Genomic DNA, 26,570 nt, shown 5'->3' with positions numbered 1-26,570 from the left:
CGCCCTGTGACCCCCACCGGCCCACTTCCCTCAGGCCTCCACTCCGCTGCACTGACTGCTCCACAGTCTCCCGCCCCAGACCTCGTCCACCATCCGGTTCCCTTGGGTGCTGGAGCTGTTTGGTGCCTGGAGAATGCCTCTTTTCCATCTTCCATTGTCTTAGAGGAGTTCCGAGGAGGGCTCCTTGCACCTAAAGGTGAAGAGGTCTTGCCTTTTTCTCCCCAAATACACAAGGAACATGGATCTGGTTTGGGGGTGGGGCAAGATTACTGCAGCCAACATTGCACTATATTCAGAATCACTTCTCTGATGGATTCTGACTTGGTCAAGACTTGGTTCAAGGGACATTTTTGTGGACCTTGACTTTCTGTTCCTTGAAGATGAGCTCTATCTCAAGAGGCTCAGGAGCAACAAACTTGAGACACGACCCCTCTACAAGTTTCCAGAACTTGATTAGATAGGTTGGAATTCCAGCTGCTCCGGAACCCGCTGCATGTCTACTGCAAGGGGAGACAGTCCTTAGCCTGCCGATCGATGGCTCTCATACTGCAAGCTCCTCCCCTTTCCTATCTACATGCACGGCTTTCCCATCACATCAATAGCATGCTAGCTGAAAATGGCATTCGAGGCACTATACCATGAAGGAGAGACTGTTCCATGACATGACCACTGCTGAACTCCAAAGCTAGATTCAGTCCAGAACAGAGACTGCTTTCCATAAATCTCCTTGGAGATGGTCTGACGGACCCTTTCCCTATGCCCCACGGTGTGCTGGTTCCCGGGTCAGGCCCTTGCCCTGTACTGGGCAAGCACATAAGGCAGTTTCTCCTTATCGGAGGCAGACCATACACTGGTGCCCCATCCATTCTGCCGTTCTGTATAATTCTTTAGCGCCTACCTCAGAGCACAGAGGATATCCACTTTGCCTTGCCACCTCCAAGTGCACTTCATATGCAAGTTCCCTTACTACACTTTTTTAAAAAAGATTTTACTTTTTTGGAGGGAAAGGAAGAGAGAAAGAGAGGGAGAGAAACAGCAATGTGTGGTTGCCTCCCATGTACCCCCAACTGGGGACCTGGCCCCACAACCTAGGCAGGTGCCCTGATTGGGAATCGAACTGACGACCCTTTTGGTTTACAAGCCAGCACTGAATCCACTGAGCCACACCAGCCTGGGCCCCGCACTACACTCTTGATGGAATGTTGGAGTCGTCAGCCTCTTTCTTAGGTGTTTTCCTGCCCTCTCCTTACAGAGGTAGTTTTTCAGTCTCAGGGCCTCTCCCAGGGCCTGTGTGCACACACAGGTATATAACAAATATTTCAATGTTTGTATATGTGTTTGTTCCCTGGAGGCTGGTTCTCTGGTCCTGCATGTGTATGTATGTTCTAAAGAAAGTTCTGCACGTGCGCAGCGCTTCTGGGGAAATTGTCGGTAAAGCACCTGGATAGCATAAAGCTTTGTGCTGTAGCACTTTTTTTTCCTGTGGGTTTAACTTGCTTTAATGTTGGTTCCTCCTTAATAGGTCACTGATGTTTTCTAGTGAGAAGGCAATGTAATTCATGGGCATTACGAAACACAGACAGCCAATTCTCATTATTCGCTGGAATTTTGTTCTAAAGTCACCACTAACACTAAATTAGCAAATACTGAATCTTTGGGGAAATACAAGGTTAGATTCCTATGAGCGTCTGATCACACACGTTTATCAGTCGATCAAAACACAACTATGTTTCATGTGTTTCTGTTTAATTTAAAGACATCTTATTTAATACATGCCACTAATTAATCGACATTGAACTTACAACACATAGCACCACACGTGATACCTAAGCAAACTTATCTACATCTAACCCTTGTCTTTTCTCCGTAAGGCACATCACAGCCTTCCTGTGCTTCAGAACACTGGACATCACTCAACACTATGCTTGGAGGACATGTTAAGCAGGGAAACAACAACAAAAAAGCATAAGAAAAGCATAAGAAAGCTGGGTCTATGTCGGGTATGTGACCCGACATAGACCCAGCGAAGGACTCATGTTTATAGTCTTCATGCTGGACCTTGGCCGGGTTCACACGTGTGCAAGGCAACTCAGGTCTCTGACCGATCTGATCGTGTCTGCACCGCGAAGACAGAACTTGGGATCCCATAGCTTCTTAGCCAGGAGGCAAATTAGCAAATTCACCAATCATCAGGATCTTTTATGCTTTTGTCCATGTTTGGTTTGAGGCTTTTTGAAATATCCAAGACAATGTACAATTCAGGCAACGAAGTTAAATGGAAATGGGATGCAAATAATTTATTTCTCAATTTCTGCTGTGTTTTAAAAACTCCTGGCCACGATGTATTTTAGTGTCAAGCACGTTACACAGAGTAGGCTTCTGTTTACAACACTTGCACCCAGTATCTGGATCCACAGCAAAATTTCTTCACGGACTGTTCTCATCCTGCGTTGAAGGAGGAAGCTTTGGGGAACGGTGTAGGAGCAAAACTGTTTTCAACTTGTTCTCTCCAACTCGACTGAAGCACTTGGCTTTTTGACCTCAACCACACAACATTTTCATTCCACTCTCTTAAAATCGCTCTAATCAGTCTGGCTTATGGCTGTTCTGGAAGTGTCTAGGAGAGGTCAGATAAATGTTGAAGCGCTAGGAGCAAATCTTCTTGGGAGGACCTTAGGACACCCATTTCCAATCCAATCTTCTGTCCTAAATGTTTGCTTTATTAGTAGACACTAAGCCTGATATTTCTTACTAGGCAATTTTTTATAATTCAAAAACCTCCTTTGACAACATTCTGAAAATATCGCTGACCTCATATCCCTGCTGCACCCTCCTCCCTCCATCCCCCAACCAAAATTAAGGTAAAGTCAGAACATTCTGAAAGAACACAAAGAAAATGCAATGTAATCACAACGGGTCACAAAGGAATGCATTCAAAAGGCAGTGATGTGGGGAACTGGAATCTGGGGGACCATTCCTAAAGAGAAAATGACTGAAAATTAGCAAGCACACAGACCAATGCTAATAAAAACCAAATGGTTTTCTTACAAGCATTCTGGATTCTTCCACAAGCCACTCCTCACTTTTAAATGACATCTCCCTCCCCTGATTGTTTCTGCGGTATCTCGTGGAAGGAAAGGTTGGAGGCGGGGTGGGGCAATACCTGATACTGACTGTAATGGACAGTGAGTTGATGTAATTCATTCTCTGTCAACCTCCGGTTAAGTTCCAGCTAGAGCAAGGTCAAGTCTTAGACCTCTCTCATTTGTCAGCACCAAGAAAAGCCATCACTATACAAGCATTCAAAAACTGTCTGTGGATTTACACAAGTAAGTCTGAGGGAAGTTTTGAAGCACACAGTGAATTTATTCTGCGGAGCTTCAAATCTCAACAAAGGAGAGCTTTTTTTTGTACGCTCTAGTTTGAGAAATAATCAGTTTATAATTAAATTTCTTATATGCATGGGACCAATTTACCTTAAATGCATATGCACACACACACACACAGACACAAGCCTATAAATAGTTCATTAAGAATCCATTCACTATCAGATTTACAGATGAACGATCAGATTTACATATAGAATGTTAACTAGATAATTTTTCATTTGGGTTCAGCCACAGAAACTTATGTAATAATGGTAATAATGATGAAGTCAATGTTTGACATATGTCAGTAATGAGAGGCACTTTTCTAAATTCTATAACATTTAACTCTTTCTGGTAACTACATTTTTGTGGCTGTTTTACAGATGTAGAAATTGAAGGTAAGGAATCTGTACCCACGGTCACATAGTTATTAAGTAACAAAGCTGAGGTCTAACCGTAAGCAGCCTGGTGGCCAGAATCTGAGCTCTTAACTATGATGTTGGTTTTAATTCTGTTTTCTCCTTGTAACTGCTCTGTAATGTAGGACACATTGCCTCTACTTGAAGGAAACATACATAGTCACAGAGTACTTATATGCCCAAGGTCACTGACCATATAATCACTTATATTATCAGGTCACTGATATTAATTTAGACTGTGCCCAGGTCTAATTTTAAGATGATGTGTTTTCTACAACGTCATTCTGCCATAAGTCCAAAGAACAACAAGAGGGCGAGAATCCAAATTAAATTATGCAAAAACCACTGTATTTTTTGATGCCCAATTAAAATTTTAATTGCCCCATAACATGAATATAGCTACCTGAATTTTTTCTACTTCATTTGATCTCTGGATTTTAGACCTTCTTGAGATAATCACAGAAATACTGAGTCTAATGGACTCACAATAATGATCCTTAGTTGGTTTTCCCCGAACTAGTGAAATTCTTCAGCCTTATCTCATAGTCCATTTAAATGAATGACTCACAGTTAAGAGAGGATGATCAACAATTTTCCAGCAGGGGTTCCTCCAACTTTCACAACCAAAAACATATTCTGTGAGTAAATGAAAGCCCTGAAACTGTGTTACAGTTAAGTTGAGGTGCCATAAGTCTAAAAATAATTTCTCTTTTTCAGGTCCAATTTGCATTTTGAATCCTAAAAGATTCTTTGCTAGCAAAAAGCTATTAGAAGTTAAACTGCAATTTAAATGCAATGTATCACTTCAAATTAGTTATCAAGGCTGGGTGTTGATTATAGTGTTAATGAATAATCTAGTTTTTTGAAGGAAATATATGGAAGGTTATGAAAAGGCTACAACTGCGTCTTTAGCCACCCTGTCGGGCGGACCCCCCAGCTCCCTGGATACTGGGGGACGCGTCTGCAGAGGGTGCAATGAGATGACATGTCCACGTTTCTCCCATTAAAACATTTTGTTATTTTGGGTGACGCTATTGAACAAGACTAATCATGTCAACTTCAATAATATGTAGTTATTGAGAGTAGCTCAAAACTTCCTTCGCCTTTGCATCTGGCGTGGCTGGGGAGTGGTGGGAAACGATCACAGCAGGAGCACAAGCTGGGCCCGTGGTGCTTTTCGCGTGCTGCCTGAAATGAAGTCCACATTGTGAAATGGGCTCTTTCCTGGTGAGCGTTTTGAAGTCTAGCACTTATTGATAAACTAAGCACTTAGTCGACACAAATGTCTGGCTCCACACGTTTATGTTTTCCAATGAATAAGTAGCTCTTTTCTATCATAGAAAGCCCAAAGGATTATGCGAAATCATTTGCCTCCTCCAAAAAGAGTTTTTCCCTTTGGAACACGAAAAGACTGAGCATGTTGGTGACCAACGTGTTTGAGTGCCCCTGTATGTGCAATATTACTCAGACCTGAATATACCATGGCGGATGAACAGACGTAATAGCTGCCCTCCCAGAGCTTGCAGGTTTCCCTCGGAAAGAAGGCTGTTCCTTTCATAATGCACATGAGCTCCTCTAATGCAACTGTATCTAGATGTGAGGGGCTGTTAGTTCACATTGCAGCTCCCAAACACACCCAGTATTCAGCCGACATGTAAAACTCCTACCTTGTATATCACCTGGAGCCATCGGTAAGGAGCCATTTGCAGCGGGCTTCTACAAACTAGCTTATGCTTATATGTGTGAGCTGACCGGGAATTTGAATGAGCATGCTACGCGTGAAACAACCAGGGATGGAGGAGCCTTAGACATTGATGGTTGAAAGGCGGCAACACTTCACTAAATAGTGTTGCCTCTCCTTCTCGCACCCAAGAGAAGGAGAGCATGGGGGCTTCATTAAAGGAGAGCAGAAATGACTCACTGAGAAGGGAGAAGCTCTGAAAGAACTGGGTGGAAAAGAAAGGTCAGACTGGTGGGCATATTAGCGCTAGAGAGCTGGAAATGCTCACCTAAGTAGGAGATCAGTTGAAAATGATCCCTGAAACAGGAAAATAGTGGGAAAGGAAAACACGTATAGAAACTGTTACCTTGCTGACCTACTTCTAGCTTAAGAAGGTAGAATTCTCGAGGTAATTAAACTGAGAAGGGAACAATTGACTTCTAGCAAAGGCGATAGATAGATAGATCAGACGGAAAAGGGCTAAACTTAGGAGCCTGACAGAGAAATACAGAACTGAGAAACCTGACTTACATAAATGGAACGAAACCAGACTGAAAACACTTCTTTGCTGCTGTCTTTGTGGGCCAGGTGCCCTGACAAATCAGGGCACCTGGCCTGACCAAAATTCATTTTGATAACAGTGGTTTTGTGACCTCAAGATAAGGAACCTGGGAATAAATATAAAAAATGAATAAAATATTCATTCATTCAACCAATATTCACTGACAACTTGCTATGTGCCATGCACCTTGCTAGTTGCTGGAAACAGGATGGTGAATAAGATACGGTCAGCACTTACATTATGGTGGGCAAACCTAGATACTGGAAACTAATGAGTAAGATGTGAGTGCTGTGTATGGTGGGCGGGGTGTGCTGGAAGCAAAGAGGAAATTAGCTAGGCAAAGGTGGAGAAGACAGAGAGCATCTCATTCATTCATTCAGTCACTCATTCATTCAACAAAATTTGAGTCAGATACCAAGCTGTGATCCAGGCCAAGAAGGTGGGTGATGGCCTTGACAAGAGACGCAACCGAAAGAAGACTAGAGTGTGGAATGGCTGGGTGTGGAGAAGTAGGCCGTCCTCTAAAGGAAGGATGCAGGGTGGATAAAGGATGAAGAACTATGTTCTCCAGGCTTCCGCACCCCAGGACAAGCACTGCCTGTTTTTGATTGGTGACAGCAGGTATGTGGGAACTAACAAGCCGGGTTTGGCTTTGTCTCCCCAGCCACTGAAGTAGAGGGATCTGATCATGGGAAAGAGGACTTACTCTTGCTGAGGGTGAAGGAAACAGCCAGCATGTCCTAGAAGTCCTCATCATGGCCATTTCATGAGAACAGGTCTCCTTTGCTGCCAGTCTATCTTTATGGCTGGTCACGAAGTTGTAAATCACCCCTTTAACACACGCCCCGTCAAGTCAACTTGAGTTTTCACGAGCCCTAGCGTGAACTAATTCTTCCCATGAACCCAGACAGAGTTCTTATGGATTGCACATGGGACGCTGCTGCCGACCTTTTCTGTAAGGGTCATGCATCACGGCATCACTTGTATGACCATATGGTTCGGTGAGGGATGGAGCCTCAGACCATCAAAATGCAACGACTGATCAGTATGAGGTGTGCAATTTCTGAGAAATAACTCCAAGTATATTTCCAGGTAACCCACAGACTATAAAAGCAATGATAATTGTAACCCTTCACCGAAAGCAAGGATTCTAATTCCAGCACTTTGCACAATGACAAGTCCATAATAGACGTTCCAAAAGAATCCTTTATTCTCAGTCAAGAAAAGTATTCTTATAGTAAATGATCACCATCTGTTACTTAAAAGCTTTAAAAACCACACATGTTCTATATCAGACTTAAAATATTTTGATACTGGTTTCTTTTTCCTGTTGCTACACTTGAATTTTAAAATGACTTGTATTGCTCCCTTAAAGTTAGATAGGAAATATCTGAAAAGTTTGGAATTTTCTCACATAATTAAATTTTATTGTATTAAATAAAACAGGATAATTGATTCCTGCCTCCTAAGTTTTTAAAATTAATAGGTGTGGTGGTTGATGGCTGAGGAAAAAGCAGGATCCTTGGCTTTTTTGTTGGCGTACAAAATTAGTATACTGTTCCTTCCTTCGTAAATAAAGACACATATTTTTCCCATACAAAATGTTTGTCATTCGCATAAACTGGGCTCAGGTAGAAGCAGTCTGAGCCAGTTCAATGAGAGTGAATCTTATTTAGGTAGACTACAAGGGACCAGAAAGAGAGGAAACTTCCATCAAGAGCCACGGAAAGAAGCTGCACAGGGTGAGGACCAGCAGGCAGCTGTGATAAAGAAGCTGCAACCAACCAACAATGTATGGTGACCCAAGAAATTTCAGGGTCCAAGGGTCTGGCAAAACGTGATGAGGTTAAGAACTAAGTTCAATTCCAACCCCAGAATATGGAAGAAGAGCAGAAGCTCAGTGTCTAGAACTGGGGCATGAGTGAGACGTGAGATGCCAAGATGCAAGGTAGAAACCATTGACTAGAGCTGAGGTCAGAGGCAAGTGACTGACGGGATGTGGAGCCAGAGACGCTGACCTTGGCCTTCACCAGTGCCAGGGCCTGCGGTGGGCTGATCCCACAGAAGGGGCCTTGCATGGAACTCAACCACTTGGTCAGCTTCTCCAATCATCCCACTTCTTTTCTTTGTTTTAATTTATTACTGTAGTTGAAATATAACATGGAAAGCTTTGTAACACTTATTGCTACTGTCTTATGGTTTCTTTTAAAAGGCGCCTATTTGCATGGATGTGTGCTTGAGAGGACTTGCGGTCTCACTTGTGCCGTTTCTTCTCAACATACCGTCATACCCGGGCTACGGAACATTATACACAGCGCTTTGAGACATTTTCTGTTCAGTTAATGACCTTTTTATACAGTTTCCTTTATTTAACTCACTCAAATATAATTAACTCATTTCTCTGAATAAATACTATTATTAAGATTTTGCTTCTTGGCCTCTAAGTTAGTGACATCATTACCTGCTACGTACATGTATTTCAGGACAATGGATTCATTTTGGTTTAAGCCTGGCAGAGGTGTCAAAAACCATCCTAATTTTATTCAGCTAATTTAGTTATGCCAGGAAATTAAGCCAATGGATTAAACAAAAGCTGTCTCTCTCGAAGTGTTTACAAGTCAGTACAGGATCCTGAAGCATATTTTAAAGCACAAGTCTTTAATGACTTGGAAGTTCTTTAAATAAGAATTTCTTGCCCTGGCTGGCGTAGCCCAAGGCTGGCTTGCCCTGGATTGAGCACGGACTGTGAACCAAAGTGTCGCAGGTTCGATTCCCAGGCAGGGTACATGCCTGGGTTGCAGACCATGACCCCTAGCAACTGCACATTGATGTTTCTCTCTCTCTCTCTCTCTCCCTACCTTCCCTCTCTAAAAAATAAATAAATAAATCTTAAAAAAAAAGAATTTCTTTGCAGTTCAGAAAACCTCGATTAACAAAAGAAACTATATTAAAGTTATGGCTGGGCCATATCAACGATGTTGTAGTTGGTTTGCTTGTTTTTGCCTGAAGCCTCATGACCCGCTGCTTGCTACTGGCTAGCTCCTAATTGATTTCAGTTCCACTCCCCAGTCATCTAGTCTGGGCTGCGAACCAGCCCTCTGTTTTTATGAGCTTCACTGCTACTGTCCGATTCCTCTGGGTTGAAGAGTTCTTTGTAAAGACATTTTGATATCTGAAATGTAACAACTCTGGTTTTTATTTTTTAATTTTTAAGGAAGATCTTGCCTCTAAGAAATGCTTAACAAACATTTTGTTTCAAGGAAAGAACTCACCGATCCACTTTTGAGTTTTTTATCTAGGCTAGTGAAAAGATTAAAAAAAATGAATTCATTCGTAATTCAAATTCTACCAAATGGAGGTCTACAATAATATGCCAGACAGGTGGCCTTCTAACACCTCCTTTTTCTAAAGAAAAATTAAAAAATTTTTCAATGTTAGTTGACATTCAGTATTATATTAGTTTCAGGTGCACAGCATAGTGGTTAGACACTTATGTAACATGTAAGGCCAATGTCTCCTCTTGCTGATTGCTTTTACCCACTTGAGTGATATAACTACACAGGACAACACACGGGGCAAACCCCCTAACCCGCCTGAGCTCATTTCTAGATCAGGTGGCACACTGTATGACTCTAGAATCTTACTTTTGTCAGAACACATTGACCTTCACCCAGAAGAGTATGTCCTGCAAACACCTCTCTAGAGAAGGAAAGAAAAACGTTTGGGTTGTGAGAGGAAATAGAATTAGAAGAGCATTTCTGGAATTCCCTTGGGCAAGAGGAGAGGACTGCAATTAGCTCTAAGTCTACTCAAAGAAGGCTCCTTCCCGCTCCCTGGTTTAGCCGAAACTCCTCCCCCTGCAGCTCTCTCTGCCTCTGGCGCTCTGCTCTGCAGCACTGCGAGGCCACACTGGCCGGCTCTCATCCCTCTGCAGCATCCAGACCATCACTCTCCACTACGTGGGTTTGAGGCTTCCACCAGCTGACCATCTCAGCCTCAACTCGCTTCTCTGCCATCTGCTAACTGCCCAGACACTCATCTCTGTTTGCTAAAGACTGATATGTCGCTCATGGTCTACCCTTCCTGAAAGTTCTACCATCTTCTCAGCGAACAGCAGGGGCTAGGTGGGCACACACACCAAACATCTGTTACCCTCCCACTGAAGAACTTCTTACTTTCTAAACTCTCATGACCTTTGCCTCCATTTCACATCCTTACGCGCATTTTCACGGGAATTCCTGATGTTAACACCCAGAGCAGTTCTACCCTTGAAATCTTCAACTTGAGGAACGTATGCTCCGATCCTACACAATCCTTAGAAGATTTTTCTCTTTTTTTTAAAGATTTTATTTATTTAATTTTAGAGAGGGAAGGAAGGGAGAGAGAGAGAGAGAGAGAGAGAAACATCAATGTGCGGTTGCTGGGGGTCATGGCCTGCAACCCAGGCATGTACCCTGCCTGGGAATGGAACCTGCAACACTTTGGTTTGCAGGCCGCGCTCAGTCCACTGAGCTACACCAGCCAGGGCAGAAGTTTTTTCTTTTAATCCAAGTGAAGTTATTCTACACTTGTGCTTCAACTTCACTGAGAATGCTCACCCCGTGCCCACTCTGCTTTTCCTTTGCCTTTCTTGCACCTTCTACCCTATGTCCTGTGATGCCATCATTTAGGTCATCATCTCACTTAAGTATTTCATTCCCCTGCCCCCTGAAAATGACCCTCTCCCAAACCTATCCGTCTGCCTTCCTTTCCCTTCCCAACTCCAGGCTAAGACATTTAATCATGCATTTTAAATATGTAGTGATTAATTTGTGTAGTGTCTTTCTCATTTTTGACTGGAAGCTCCATGTGAATGGGGACACCGTGCTCCTCATTTCTGCACTTGCAGGAACTAGAGCGGAGCTGGATGAACACCTGTTGAAGGTATTACTCACCGGGCCAGGAAAATCCCCTCACTGTGTGGTGTAATGCCATTTCTGATGATGGCCTTCAACTTCAACACGGTTATCAGTTCTGGGCACAGCCTGTCTACACAGCCCTCCCTTCCCTTCCACGCCTCGCACTGCCCCGCGTTAGCCTTCAACACTTGCCTGCTCTCTCTGTCCGCTCTTTCCCAGGGGCAGATTTTGCCTTTTACCTTCCAGAAAAAAACGGAAGCAACTGAATGATGAGTCACGTGGATTCCTACCCTCCCCAGCCTCCAATGTGCCACTGCCTCTTTCCCCGGTCCTGTCATCTTTTCTCTGGACACATCCTCTCCTGCATCCCCAAGAACAAGATCTACGTATGCATTGTCCGGTCTTCCACTTCTCTCTCTCTCTCTCTGCTCTCACTTCTTAACCTCTCAGCTGCATTTTACTGCACTCTCCTGATTTTCCTTCCACCTTCCCGACCCCTCCTCTCAGTCTCTTTTGGAGATCTCCTTTTTCTTTTTGGGGAATGCCAACCACATCATCCATTTGCTGGTGACTCCTGAGTCCTTATCTCCAACCCTGACTCCCCTGAACTTCAACGCATGGAAGACCTGCCGGTATCTCAGACCTACACTGTCTCAAAGGGACCTTTTCGTGCACTGGCCCCAGCCTATTACCCACACAGCTCTTCCTCTGTGTTCCCTGGCTCAGTGAAAGGCCACACATCACCCAGTTTCCCAAGCCAGAAACTTGGAGTTATACTTGACTCCCTTCTCACTACCTCACACATTTGTATAAATGTCATGTCTTGTGAATTATACCTGCTGAATATTCTCAAATCCATCTTTGCCTTTGTTTTGTTACCATTCAAATACAGGCAACCATGAGCTGCCATGGGTAGCAGCCTAATTTCCTGCCTGCGGCCATTTTTTCCATTATAGTCACTGGTCCTTCTCAGTCATTCTGAGCAAGTCATGCTTCCTTTAAAACCCTTCCTTCTGGCCCTGACTGGTGTGGCTCAATTGGTTGGGTGTCGTCCTGCAAGGTGCAAGTTCGCTGGTTTGATTCCTGGTCACGGCACATGCCTGGGCTGCCAGTTCTCTCCCCAGCTGTGGCTCATTTGAGGGGACAACCAATCAATGTCTCTCTTTCTCCTTCCTTTCCCTTCTCTCTAAAAATAAATAAACAATCTAAAAATGTAAAACAATAAAACCTTTCCTTCTGTAACTTCCACTTCTGTTACCAGAAGGTCCATGCACTCTCACAGGGACTAACAGATCCGGCTCTTGCTCATACCTGTGCAAATGCTCCACACTTCCCCTTCTCACTGCCACGCTCACATCCTCATACACATGCTCTACGACTTAGCCCTGTCGCTGTTCTTTCAGTTCCTCAGTCTTGCCGAGCTCTCCTGGCACCCAGGATGCAGAAGTGTTCTATTTGTCTGGGTAAATCTTTGCCTCCACTTCACCAGGTCTGAGCTAGATAGCAGGAGAGCGTGAGAATGCTATGCCTCTGCTTAAAATCCTTAGATGATCCCTGTAACATATTTATTCATTTTCTACAGACGTTAGGAAGAATTCTCACAACCCGGGTGACATATGACCTAGCTTCCGTTTTCTTTTCCGGCATCATGCCTCACTAGCCTGGGACACTCCACAGCTCCACAGTGCATTCCGGCCATCAGGAACCACCTGCAGGTCCTGAGCTCGCCACGCCTTTGCCTGCGTCTAGCAGCCAGCCTGCATGCCTGGGCTGCCCTCTGCTCCCCTGCTCTGGCAATCTCTGACTGTCCTTCAGAACCTAGTGGGCAACGTTTGCTCTTGAGAACCCCACCCTACCCACCCAGTCCCCTTACCACCACTACCCGCCCACTCCTGTGACTGATCTAATTCAGGGGTCCCCCTCCCAGAGTGCCGGCAGCACCCTCTGAGTATCCGTCATAGCACGTATCAAAAACGTAAGGCAATTTGTTTATTGGTCTGTTATGCTGACCAGACTGTCACTTTCCTGAGGGGAAAGAGTACCTTATTCGCAGTTTCTAGAAAAGTCTTCAACATTTAGAAGGTGCCCAATCAATTTATTGGTAAAAACAAAATAAATGAATAAATAAATAGGTGAATAAATAAATTAATGAGTGGATGAGGAGAGACATTGTTCTGAAGTCCCTTTGAAAACACTCATGCCCGCCTTGTCCTGGGAAGCATCTCAGGAGGACATTCCAGGTCCGGCTGTTTCATTGTGAGCAGAAAGGCAGGCCCCGTATCTCCTTCCGAGTTAGTTTTCCCTGAGCAGCGCAGTCTGAAATTGCATCTACTGAAGCAATCAGTTGGCTAACATATACCTTCTTTGGAAAATGCAAGTGTCCGGGTAATGCCTACATACATGAATGCCAATTTGTTTACCTGAATTGCTTTCTGTCCTGACACCTAACAAAGCCCACCCCACTGAATGAACAGGAACTTTGTATCTCAGGGAGGAGGGAAGGTCCGGCGTGGGTATATTTTCCAAGCCTCCCAAATTACCCTGAAAGCAGCCATAGGTGAGAATCACTGTTCTTCAGCGCTTCCCGAACTTTCTAATGCACACGACTCTCCCGGGCACTTTAGAAAGGACAGCTACCGACTCAGTGTGGCTCCGGTGAGGCCTGGAAATCTGTATTTGCTGATGCTGCTGGCCTCGGGTCACACTTTGAACAGCAAAGATCTAGTTACTCTCCTCTTGCTACAGGCCTCTGGCTTTTTTTGTTTTTAAGGGGTTAATCCATGGTGAGGAAAGGGTTAACAGAGAGGGTCTGCAAGGGCACACAGGATAGCTACATGTTCAAATCCAGGTGTGTCCGCTGGTCGGTTTTGCGTTGCAGGAAACATGGATTGAAGTGTCCATTTCTGACTGCGCTCCTTTCGGCTGAATCACAGGCTAACTTGTCACCCCCTCTGCTCAGTCGGAGTACGATGGTCAAAGAAAATGTTACCTGAGAGTATCTAAAATGTACTACTCTCCCTCTCTCCTCCTCTTCCTCTGTCACTCTTTTAGCTACATCATTCTCTTTAAAAATATCCTGATTGTTTTTTGATTCTCAATGAATAGTTTTAAACAGAGCATTTGTAACATTCATGAAAGAGCACATTAAATGGAATACATCTGTGCTTATACTGACGGCGCATCTCCCTGAAGGATTTGCAACGTGAAATGGGCTGTCATTAGTCTTTGCTGTTCCTCTGTAAAATGAGACACTTTTAATTCCAGTTTTGCAGATTAGGAAAACGAAACGCAGAAAGCTAAACTGACCTAATTAAGATCACATACTAACAAACACAGGATATGGCCAGAACTGGCATCTTAGCTTTCCCAGGCCAAGCTGGCTTAGAGGAAAAAGAAACAGTCATCTTTCAAAAGACTGTGCTGTAATCGTTCATAACGCTTGCAACTCTTTGAAACAAAGTTTACTATTTAACAGCCTTTCTCCTGAACATATCTATCGCTGGAATTTATTTATATTCTAGTCATCTAATTATTAACTTACATTGCTTGGGAAAGAACTCAAAGTGGCCTTCCAGGAAAACGTAAAATAAGTTAATTCATATGCGTTGGACAAGAAAGTAAAGGGGAGTAATGCTAGTGAATCACATGTATGCAGAGGTCCTGCAATGACAAGTTACAAACAAGTTTGACCCTTTACTTACTAAGCAGTCAAGGTGAAAAGGGAAACATGTCACAGAACTTGTATGAAAAAAAACAAACACACTTTTCCAGGAGCAGGATTATCCCTGGATGGCTCTCTGGCAGAGCCAGCAGCCTGACTTTGACTCAGGGATGGCTGGTCCATCGGGCCCTTCCACCCTACACACAACTCTGACTTCTTCTGAACGGGAAACCCCAGGGCATGCAAACAATGCTCCCAGTGTCTAATTCAAAACTACTTTAACTTGCTAGTTGATTTGCTATTTTCCATAGAGTTTTCATCAATATAACCCGAATATAATCAATGAATAAGTACTCAAATCACAAAGCTTGAGTTAAGTTATTTAGCAAAGATTTGGTACATATGGAAAACTACACACACTCATTTTGATCTGTCAAAATAGAAATCAATGCCCTCAACATTTAATAGCAAGCATACGATCAAAATATAAGATAATTACTTGTAAATGGATATTAGAGATGGAAAAAGAGGATGAGAGAGGTTTTTTAACTCTTACTGAGTTATAATTTGCATATCATAAATTATTTTAAATAAACGTATACAGTTGTGCCATCATCACCATAACCCAATTTTAGAATACTCCCATCATCCCAGAAAGTTCGCTTGTGCCCATTTACGGCAATCCCGTCTCCACTCCCAGCCCCAAGCAATAGCCATTCTGCTTTCTGCCTCTCCAAGTTTGCCTTTTCTGGAAATTTCAGATAAACAGAATTAAATAATATGCAGTCTTTTGTATTTCGCTTATTTTACTTAGCGTCATATTTTGGCGGTTCATCCACATTGTTGCGTGGATCACAGCAGTGATTTTTTTATTGTTGCGTAGTACTCCTCTTTCCAGCTGTCGCACGCTTCCTTCACTCACCTGCTGCGGGCTGACACCAGAGCTGTTCCTGTGTTTTGGCTATTATGAATAATGCTGTGGTGGACAACCACATACATGTCCTTGTAAGAACATGCGTTTTCATTTCCCTTAGGTACATACTTGTGAGTGGAATTGCTGGGCTGTCTGAAAAGCATATGTTTAATTTTCATAAACATTGTCAAACTTTCCCAAAGTGGTTTTTACACTTTCCGCTGAGATACAGTGAAGTCTGCTACAGTCCACTAACAATTTGCAGGGGCTTTGGTTTTCCCACATCCTCACTAGCACTTAGTGTTGCCTATCTTTTCTGGGTAGCCCTTTTAGTTAGTATGGGTTTAGGGGATTTTAAATAGAAACAAGTTATTCCAATTTTTAGTCAGAAATAGGATCAAAATTCCTTTCACCCCATTCACTCCATACTCTCTGTACTTCCTCCTCTGAATAGTCTCAGAAAATAATTTTTTAAAGGATTTTAAAGCTATTCAACTTACCCACTATTATCTTTTTAATTTCATGATTTTCAATTTCCCTTAAATAATCTAAAAAATGCTATCCATTTGAGTTTCCTGTTGTATCAAAGGCTTACCGAAAAGCACCTTGGAGTTGGCGGTCACCAGGACAAAGCAAGGCCCTTCCACCACAGAAGGGTCCTCCGGCCACAGAGGGGCCCTCCCATCTCTCTCACACTAACTGGTTGGGGTCCTCATCCTGGCCCACACTCCATCTTACACCCACTCCCTTTTAAATATAGGTAATTTCTGCATTTGTAAAACAAACCTTTGCATTCAAAATAAGCTTACGGCATTGCTAATGTTCTTTCCCTTTAACTGATTATTTCAATTTATCTCTGTTTTCAACATCTTGACCACGAATTTGAAAAAAAATGATAGGGTACTACTGCTTGAAAATTACCCAGAAGGTAAAAACAACTACATGTTATATATGTGTGTATTTATCATACAACTGGCTCTCTTTCTTGGAAAGAATTTGATTGACAAATGTAAATTTTGACTGGAGAATTTTTAAAGCAAATACTGCTGTGCAATTGCCAGGAGAATGGTGCCCGGGTAGCCAACCACAGCAAATTGCCACATGTCACATTTGAATTAACAGAGGTGTGCTTCAGCAGTCTTTCCACTAAGATACCTGCTGAGTTCCTATCGCCTGAAAAAAAGTTTTTTCCAACTTAATTGTGAATTGCATAATAAAATAACCTCATCTCCTACTGTGAAAGGTTGTAACTCGCAGGCCTCAGGAATCAGTCTGCCATACTTATCTGGTGCCATTTTTCTTTACGAAGGTTTTTTGCGTGTTAATAGGCAAGAAAGGGGAGACCATGGTCCACAGAGAGGCAGAGAGACCCTGCTGCTGTCAAGAAAAGGCCAGCTGGTGCTAGGACACTTCGCCTAGGGGATTACCAGGATCCAGCCCTTGCAGAAATGACCAGATATTGGAAGTTCCATTTACTTTAAAGATAATAGCTCCAGCCGCACAAAAGCGATAACAAATCAGAATGTGCATATATTCATCAGGCTGAATGCATCTTTCAGGTGAACACAATGCCTCTTTTTCTGTATTAATAACTGAGTAGTCATGGAAAGTTTGCTCGGTTAGTAGAGAACAAAAGGGAACGGATGGTTCTGAGCGGCGGCATCCAGGCCTTGACGCCCCAGGAGCCTGTCTCTCAGCTGCCACGGCCGTGCAGGGTACAGCCCCCCTCGTGACTGTATTGCCCACGTCCTGTGGCCTGCTCTATCCCCCAGAGGTTTTAGGGCTGCACTGCCAACATTTGCCTCTTCAGACCTCCCCTACTCCATGTTGAATTTGATGACGAAGCTGCTCCCTGTTTTCAGTGAAGTAGTTGGCCTCTGGGTCTAAGAGATATTCTCCTTCTCAGTCTGGATTTAACTATTGTGAGCCTCTGAGCGTCACCTGATGTCTTTCAGCAGGACGGGCAGCGCCTCTCATGTACTGTGTGCACGGGCCTAGGGTACTGCAAGTGTGACCGACTCCCAGGGGTCTCTCTTGAGGTAACCTGGAAGTGGCTGTAAATACAGCCTCTGGAGCCAGGCCACCTCCCGGGTTGGAATCCTAATGCAAGTTTTGTCATCCGCAAAAAGAAAAGATAATGGTACCTGTCTCGCAGGGTCATTATGAGGATCGAATGTGTTAATACATGTTACCTGCTTACAACAGTGCCAGATGCATAGACCTCCAGTAAGTGTTAGCTCTTATTAATCTGTTTCATTATCTTCTATTTTTATTTTGTTATACTCTATTTTCTGTTATTATTCTCCTGCATTCTGTTGTTCTAGTCCTCTATCAATCTATTTAACATTCCTTCCTTATACATGTATATTACATTACTCAATGTAGAAATAAAACAGCAGTTTGGTAAAACAAACAAGCGAACAAACAAACAAACAAACAAACACACACGTGTGTGTTTTAATTCCTCAAAGAGAGTTTTAAAATAAAGGAACTACGGAAGGTGCAGTATTAGTTCTCTATGGCTGCTATAAAGTTTATTAGCATAAACTGAGTGGCCTCAGACAGCACGAGTTTATTATTTTATAGCTCTGAAGGTCAGAATTCTGAAAAGGGTTGGCAGGGCCACATTCTTTCGGAATGCTCTGGGGAAGAAACATTCCTTCCCCTTTCCAGCTTCTAGAGGCTGCATACATTTCTTGGCTTGTGGCCACATCACTGCAGACTCTGCTTCTGGCGCCACAGCACCTCTGATTCTGACCCTCCTGCTCCCTCACCGCTTGTAAGAACCCCGTGATACATAACACCATCCAATTAATTCTGGATAATCTCCCCATTTCAAGATCCTTAACTCAATCATACCTGCGAAGTCTCCTTTGCTATATAAAGTAACATGTTCACAGGATCCAGGGCTGGGATGCAGGCACCTTTAGGGAGGGAGGCATCATTCTGCCTACCACCGAAGGAAAAGCACTGGATGATCCCTTCAGACCACTTAAGCCAGTGGAATCCAACCAGAGGTGACTGTGCTGCCTCCAGCGACATTCAGCAACGTCTGGAGATGTTTTTGGCTGTCACGACTGGGGGGTGGAGTGTTACTAGGCACCTCATGGGTAGAATCCAGGGACACTGCGAAATATCCTATAATGTACAGGACAGCCTCCTCCCCCCAACAAAGAATTGTCCAGCCCCAAACGTCATCAGTGAGAAAGCTAAGAACACCTGACTGAAAGCACATGATTCTGTGAAATCTTCTAAGTTAGCAAGGTTGCCCTGTAGTGGGAAGCAGTTACAGGATTTAGATTTATATAGAGAAGTTTGAGATATCACATACAAACCCTATAACTCCATATCTTTGACAATCTTATACAGTAAATAAGAGATGAAGAATATTACTCATACTTTAACAGCAGGGTTGTAAGCACGGCCTTACCTGGTTATTTGTTACGTAGTTTGTTTTATTTTAGGTCTGGTGTCATCTTTCACACTGCTGCATTTCATACATAGACACGTTAATTTAAAGTGTTTACCATAAACATCATTTTATGTATATTATGAATATTTCAATTCATAGATGCTCAGATTTAAGTATCTAACAAGCAGCAGATTTCAAGGTGACCCACAGCCTTCTGCAATATATATATATATATATTTTTTTTTTTTTGCCTTGAGACGGCCCCTTGACCTTGCAGGGTCACAGAGAGAAGCGCACTTCCCATCCACTGGCAGGAAGATCTAAGTTAGAATCAACTTCCACTCAAAGTAAGCACCTTGGCTATCAATACTTAATTTTTCATTTCTCAAGAATTTCTGTACTCTGGTTTGGATTTTCCTAGCCTTTTAAAAAGTAAGTTATAGAATTGCTAGTAGGAGACTTTGTATGTTTTTCAACATTTTTTCTCCACCTTCATTTTCCTTTCCATCCACTCCACTCTTCTCATTCTCTCCCTTCCTTTAGTACTTTTTTTCCTATTCAAAGTTTCCTTTAGAATTTTCTTCACTTGCAGCAACTTCTAAAAGCAATAGTTATATTATCTATGGCAGAACAGATTTCTTAACTAGCAGAGGACTGTGTGTGTGCATGGGTGTGAAATTGTATCCATAAGGGTTAATTTGAATTTCATTTTTTTTCACCCAGGAAGAGTAATAACTATGGATATGAAAGTATTCTAACAGATTGTGAACCAACAGAGCAGAATGAAGAAAAACACGATGCTATTCAGTAACCTTGTTTACCACTGAAGCTATTTCTATTGTATACATTTCTCTGCCAAGATACGGTTCTACGAGGTACTCTACATTTGGTGTGATTTCTAAGCTACAATAAAGGATACAGGTTAAACACCTTTTAATGAGTTGAGGCTTGTCAAATACTATTTAAAAAGCCAAATCCATACATCTAAACAATAAGTCCCATCTAAGATTCCAGATTTCAAAAATCGCATTTCTCTCGGGGTGGGTACCGAGAGAGAAAATGGCCGAGATCTCCTGGCCTACTACTAGTAAAGGGATCCAGTTTCTTCAAAAACAAAATGTAAGAAAAAAGAAAGAGGGAAATAAAAGTGTGAGGGAGAAGAGAAGAGACTGTGTGAAAGAGACTTAAGAGACACATGAAGTGTTCTAAGGACTGAGAAATTTAGAGATAATTAGAGGGCAACACACAAGTGGCAGTTTCTCAAAGCAGGATGGCATGAACATATAATAGGGCAGCTGGTGGAGGGAAGGGAGGAGGAGGAGTGGGGAGAGAGCAAATGGTAACTTTGACAACTTGGGCACATTATTAACTCTGGCACAGGGACCCTGGCTATCTCCCAGCCAAGGCACCTGTACAGCCATTTCCCTGGGGATAAAAGGAACTTCTCTGGTCTCTGGGAAACCAGAATGGTTGGATGGGAAAGTGCCTGTTATGTTGAGCAGCAAATGGCTGTTACCCCAGTCAAGTCTTTCTCAAGCTACCCACATCCTGTCTCAAGTGAGTATACAGCAAGTGCAGTTAAGATCCAGAGCAAAAGAAATAATAACAACAACAACAATAATAATAACGATAAATCAAAGAAATGCAAAGGAGCACATATTCAAAATATTAGACTATAACCTTTAATCCTAAAATATCTTCCCATCATTATTTTGCAAAGGTCAGTGAATAACAAAAACCTGGATTAAGAATATGCAAGAGCAAATGGTTACCAATCTTTTGAGGCAGATTATTTCTTGGAAGGAAGTTTAGAATCTCTTGTCAAAGGGCATTAATATTGTGTTTATATCCAGGGTGCTGTGTCCAGCTACACCTTTCTTCTCCTTGTCAAAATGTTCTTCTTTTTCACCACTCTGATGGATGTGACTTCTGCAGTCCCTTACACCTCTCTGACCTTTCCTTCTACTCTAATGTTTGATGTCCTCTTAAGTTCTACTGTTATACCTCTTCTCTTCTCCTTTTGGGAACTACAATACTCCCAAGGCCCAGCTGTCACCCCTGGGCTGTCAGACCCTGCATCTACCCCACGGGAGATTCTCTAACCCCCCATCTCTACCTGCCTGCTGTCTGTCCCCACTGGGATATTACCCCTGGCTTAGACTCAACACACACGAATTCATATTAATCACACCCCTCCCTAAAACAGACTTACCTCCTAACTTTTCTACTTCTATGTGCACTCATACCATTCTCCCGAGTCCTTTAGATTTTAAAACTGGGCATCATTTCCAAATTATTCAAATCCTTCATTGAGCAAGTCAGTTCTATCCAGCCATCCCATTTTCCCTTCACTTTGCCCCAAAGCTGTCTCATCCCATCACAGGCCGACCTCTCCAACTCACACCTGACTTAGAGCAACAACCCCTATCTGCCCACCCATCCTGGCTTATTACTTCTCACGTAATCCATCTAGACTAGCATTCCCAGAATCACCTTTCAGTTTTTGCCTTATCAAGTGACCTGTTCAGGAAAATATCCATTTCTCAGTTATTACAACATCAAGGCTAAACACAGATTTTCAAAGCTCTCAATAATGTGCCCCTACCTATTATGTCTACGTTTTCACTGCTTCTCAGCAACGTGATTTATTCCTGCCATTCTTTCTCCTTGTTGGGAATTCCCTCTACTGTATCTCCGCTTCCAATCCTAGCCCTGCTTCAGGGCTCCTCCCAAATCTCAACCTCTCCATGTAACTTAAATGACTACGTGTCACTCCCTTCTTAAGTTCTTTTTTTGGAATAAACATGTCAAGTAATCTACTATTTAAATACATTTTAATTTTTCTTGCCTATAAATGATCCATAATGAATAAAATAGTAAACAAAGCAAATTTAGAGATATATCTATTAGCATTTGATTTTTAAATGTTATACATTAATTATAACTACTATAACTACTATATTTAAAAGCCATCTTCTTACCTGATTTTATGCATTCTGCTGACTTGCAAATACCATCTAGAAAAAGAAGGGTATACACATAAATATTTGCAATACAAGTTTTCTAATTCCACCCTATCTTTTGTTCTTCTAAAAACCACCAATTATATAACCAATTCTGTAAAGCAAGAACTAAACCTGAATATCACATATCATTGTTAGTAGTAAATAGAGAACTAGTTTAAATATATGGAGGAATAAAGTGGGAAAATCCTAAATTTAAAATTTTCATTATGAAGAAAAATGTGGTTATTACATCATCTCTACCCACTCTGCTCTAGGTCTTTTAAATTGAAATAATCAGTTGTTTTAGTCTGGTAATCATGGTTTGTTTGTTTTTTGGTCATTAGGGAACCAATCTTTTCTAATCCTTATTGTGAAACACTTCTAAGACTCGATTTCGACCTCTCACATTCCTGTGCAGCCCTTTCGAATTTCAACGACACAACAAAACTGACTAATTGAAGTTGGCTGCAAAATTGTGTATATTTTAATCAAATGAAATTATACATTAGAATCCTCATAAAATCAGCAGGAGTGCATTAAATATACTTGGCAAGGAATCATTTAGCTCAAACGTTCAAGACATTGTACTTTAGTCAAAGTTAATTGTCTTGACATATTGATGTTACATTTTACAAATGCACCTTTATAGAACTACCTTTAATTTAATTGTCTTTCTCCTTAACGCATCAACAGATGGGAAAAGCGTCAGCTGCAGACGCCACTCTCTTCGGCATTCACACGTGCAGAGGCGCCGGAGCACTCACCGTCGTAGTTGGCGTAGAGCGCTATCATCGTCACAGCGACGACCGCGAGGAGCAGGACCAGGACTGAGAGACTGATCTCCAGTGGGGTCCATCGCTGTTTCTTCTTTGGCTTTGGAGTGTTGTTATCAGTTATATCCATCTGACTTTCTGATCTGCCCATCACCTAAAATCTGCAAAAAGTTTAAAATTTTTTTAAACAATGTTTCTAATAAACTAATAAACAGATAAAAACAAGAGGACATATATGTATACAATATTCCAAATGCGTAATGTAGATGAATAAAGTAAAGGTTAACTTATTTTAAGAAAGAAGTAAAAGTTTTTAGTTGAAAGTGAAAATTTCCTTTTTGCCCTGGCTGGTGTGGCTCAGTGGATTGAGGGCCAGGGGTCACCAGTTGGATTCCCAGTCAGGGCACATGCCTGGGTTGGCTGGGTCCCCAGTAGGGGGGTGCGTGGGAAGCAACCACACACTGATGTTTCTCTCCTTTTCTCTCTCCCTCCCTTCCCTTCTCTCTAAAAATAAGTAAATTAAAATTAAAAAGTCAAGAATTTGATTCCAACAGAGAAGAATACAGAGCCCAGTGAATTTGACAGGTCACTGTCCCAACCTTTCGTTTTTGTTTTTTCTTTTATATATGCTCACAGGAGATCCAAGCAAAACTAGACAAAAGATTCGGTTAAATACTCACACAGGATTCCTTCAGCAGTTCCTAAGCAAATAATTGCTGTACTATCATTAAGGAAACTTTTAAACCACCGTTCTGAACTTTGGACGATGTCAAAGGTGACTTTCATATCATGTTCCAGGGGTTCCCTTTAGACGCTTGGAAATCAATAACTAACACTTTGCGGTTTTGACTAGGCAATAATTTGAAATAGGAGTGCAGATTAAAAACAAATACATGATAGTTTCTTTTTAGTCTTAAAAACAACTTTTGATTGTACAGCTCAAAATTATGACAACTGCCGATAAGGGTAGCTATGAACTGGTTAGACAGCATTCTGAAAATGGTCACTCACTGGACCAAAAGTCAGTGGTTTACCTCCAGGGATGAAAGATGTTAACCATAATTTCTTTGTGCAACTGAAGAAGAAAAAAAATATGACTTAAAAAATCCTACCTTGTAGGTAAGGGTAACAATGGTCAAACTGTTTGCTTAACTCATATGTATTTCGATATTAATACTTCTAGTAACAGTGGACACTTATTGAGCACTCCCCATGTGTCAGTCATAGCTCTTCAGGCTTTCCATGTACTAGTGCATCTGATCTTTGCAAGGGGGATATTGATATTCTAACCCTGCACAGCAGGAAGCGGAGGCGCAGAAAGGTCAGGTAATTTGCCCAAGGCGACACAATTAGTACATGTTCTCCATAAAGAACACATTTGGTCACTGTTGGACATAAAATTGTGTCATCATATAATAAAACCTGCCGTAGATCATACTGTCTTAGTTTCAGGGGGAAATTTAAGGGATATTAAACTTAAATATCAGATTTCATTATGTTTCTTTTAGAGGCCTATTGATTCTCTCTGGGCCATCTACGAATGCCCCGATAACTTTAGTTTTTCTGTAGAGCTGTAATGTAGAAAAGAGCATTGCAAACTAACAGATTAGCTTTTTATGGCTTGATAAAAATTAAGCATATAATTTAGTTCCCAGATGAAGCAACTGCTCAGAATTGCTCTTTTAGGTAAAGATCTTTGTTGAACATTCACAATTCCCTGAGGGTATGTTTTGTGGAAACTGAGGCACAGGATAAAGAAAAGACAAAGTCTACATTTGAAGTGTGGTTTGGCAGATCCAGCCGATAAATAGACATTTAATCTCCCTGGTGAATTATTAATAAGTGAACCACAGCAACTAAACTTTAAAGTTCTGGATACAGAATCTTAAGCATGCTCTCCCCTTGATTACATGAGGCTATAACCAAGGACAGACTTTCAAATAAAAATATTTTATTAGACCATGAAAACCGTGTCTGCTCAATAAAAGTGGAATGTAATGTACCTGAATGTTAAAATGTCTTTCTTAATGGTTATGTAACTCATGTTGTCTTGGTCTCAGCCCCTGGGGTTATGATATGGGATTACTTTGATTGTAGTCCTTGTAGTTTTAATAGGGGTGGTTGGGGAAAGAAAAGATGAAAACAAATTTAACACTTACACCACACAGAGGGATGAACAATCAAAACTTCCCTCAGAATAAACCGAGACTGACCTAAAGAACATATGCATCACATTTGCAGAAGTATTTCCCTTTCTTGAGTATTTCTCCCCTGCTCTAATATCTCAAAAGACAATCTAAAGAAACATAATATGACCCACTTCTGTTTTTAGTTTTTTCTCTGAAACAACAATCAGTTTCCCCAGAAAAACTTATGGCCAAGAATCAGGGCAGCTACGGGGTTAAATGAAAGGTGCTCTTTAGCGCCACCAGGCTTCTGCAGGAAAACTTCTGGGCTCCTAGTGGTTCTGCACCTAAGGCAGCAGAAATCATTACAGGGAACCCAAGGCAGGGACTGAAGCCCTTGAGCCCTTTTACCTACGTCAAAGAACAGCAGCTTTGAATCACCTGCAAGCTCTCCATCTGCCCTTTTTGGAAATCCTCTGCAAATTTCAGTCTTTTTGTTCCTGAGTAGCACTGTTTGATAACAGCACTGAGCAAAGCAGAAATGATCCAAGTTTAACCTCCTAGTTAACTTTGTTATTCATTTCCAGGTAGTTCCAGTGGAATCAGTACTTTCTTTTAAAGAAATAGAGGTCAGAATCTTGGACCTCAGGAAGTCCCAGGTACTTGCATACTCAACTCTGTCACACCCAACACCACTTGAAAGAGGGCTTGGAAAGGACAGCAATTACACAAAAGAAATACACATATATAAACGTTGATACTTGCAGTCCCTGAATAAAACAAGATATGCCAAAACATAGTTCACCTTAACTGGAAATATGCTAGAAAGTGTAAACAGAAAAGGAGATGCTTTGACAGGAAAGAATAGAGAATTAAGAGATCTAACCCAAAGGAATCTTACCAACTTGACAACATCATCCACATAAATGATCATTTTGCTTAAGTGAAAGCTGAATTTCAAAGCCATATAAAGCAGAAATGCTTATACCAGTTGCGAATAGTCACATAGTCAAATCAAAAAACTCACAGCATAATTGGTTTGTTAAAAGGAAGTCTATAAACCTAAGCAATTTTCATCTTCACAGCACATTACTACATTAATATTTCAGCAAGCGCCTGAAGGCACACTATGCAATTAAAGTTTGTGTTATGGAAACTGAGGCACAGGAAGCTGGAGAAACAAGTTCCAGAGTTAACTGTAGCTTCAGAAGCACCGGAGGCAGGTACTCAAGAGAAATCATCTTGTTTGCCATGGACGTTAAACTGTAGATGTTTGCAGGGCCAGGAGTATGGAGCTCTGGACACAAAGTGCCATCCACATTACTCCCATAAGCTGTTCAACGGGAGTCACTGCACTGAGTCCAAGAAACTGTTGGACAGTTGTAGAGTGCTGGAACCCAGCAATAATGCAGCAGAGAGATGTACGCGCCTTCGTAACTGATTTGCCGATGAGGAGCTCCCAAACGCTGACGCTGTAAACCAGGTACCACTTTTCAGTTTAAATTACCATTTGCATCATATATGGGAGAGGAATGGACTTGACCGCGTGGCTAAAGATGAATGTTAGGTTGCAATATCCTTATTTTCAAATCACAAAAAGACAGACTGATTAAGTATGGAAACTTTCGTCTACAAAAGAACTGGCCCCCACCCCTGCCAACCAACCTTTGTGTGATTTAAGTACGCTATACTGCACAAATTACATAATAGGAA

The 26,570-nt window shown here is 42.0% G+C and overlaps 1 protein-coding gene across 6 annotated transcripts in view; it reads right to left on the bottom strand.

Annotated features, from left to right (window-relative positions):
* The window catches only part of MME (membrane metalloendopeptidase), a 92,206-nt gene that overhangs the window by 64,566 nt on the left and 1,070 nt on the right, over window positions 1-26,570 (bottom strand). For 4 of the 6 annotated variants that reach the window (XM_028504614.2, XM_036017584.1, XM_036017581.1 and 1 more), the window contains exons 2-3: window positions 22,723-22,892; window positions 21,935-21,970 (exon numbers count right to left, since the gene is read on the bottom strand). In XM_028504614.2, the coding sequence (XP_028360415.1) occupies window positions 21,935-21,970; window positions 22,723-22,882 (196 nt within the window). In that variant the 5' untranslated portion in view covers window positions 22,883-22,892. Of the gene's footprint in view, window positions 1-21,934; window positions 21,971-22,722; window positions 22,893-23,411; window positions 23,434-24,734; window positions 24,899-26,570 lie in introns of those variants that run through there. The other 2 variants (XM_036017582.1, XM_036017583.1) reach the window with 2 other exon arrangements.

Source organism: Phyllostomus discolor, chromosome 2 (assembly GCF_004126475.2).
Source record: "Phyllostomus discolor isolate MPI-MPIP mPhyDis1 chromosome 2, mPhyDis1.pri.v3, whole genome shotgun sequence".
Taxonomy (NCBI): Eukaryota; Metazoa; Chordata; class Mammalia; order Chiroptera; family Phyllostomidae; genus Phyllostomus; species Phyllostomus discolor.
This window is presented reverse-complemented; position numbering and strand designations above follow the sequence as displayed.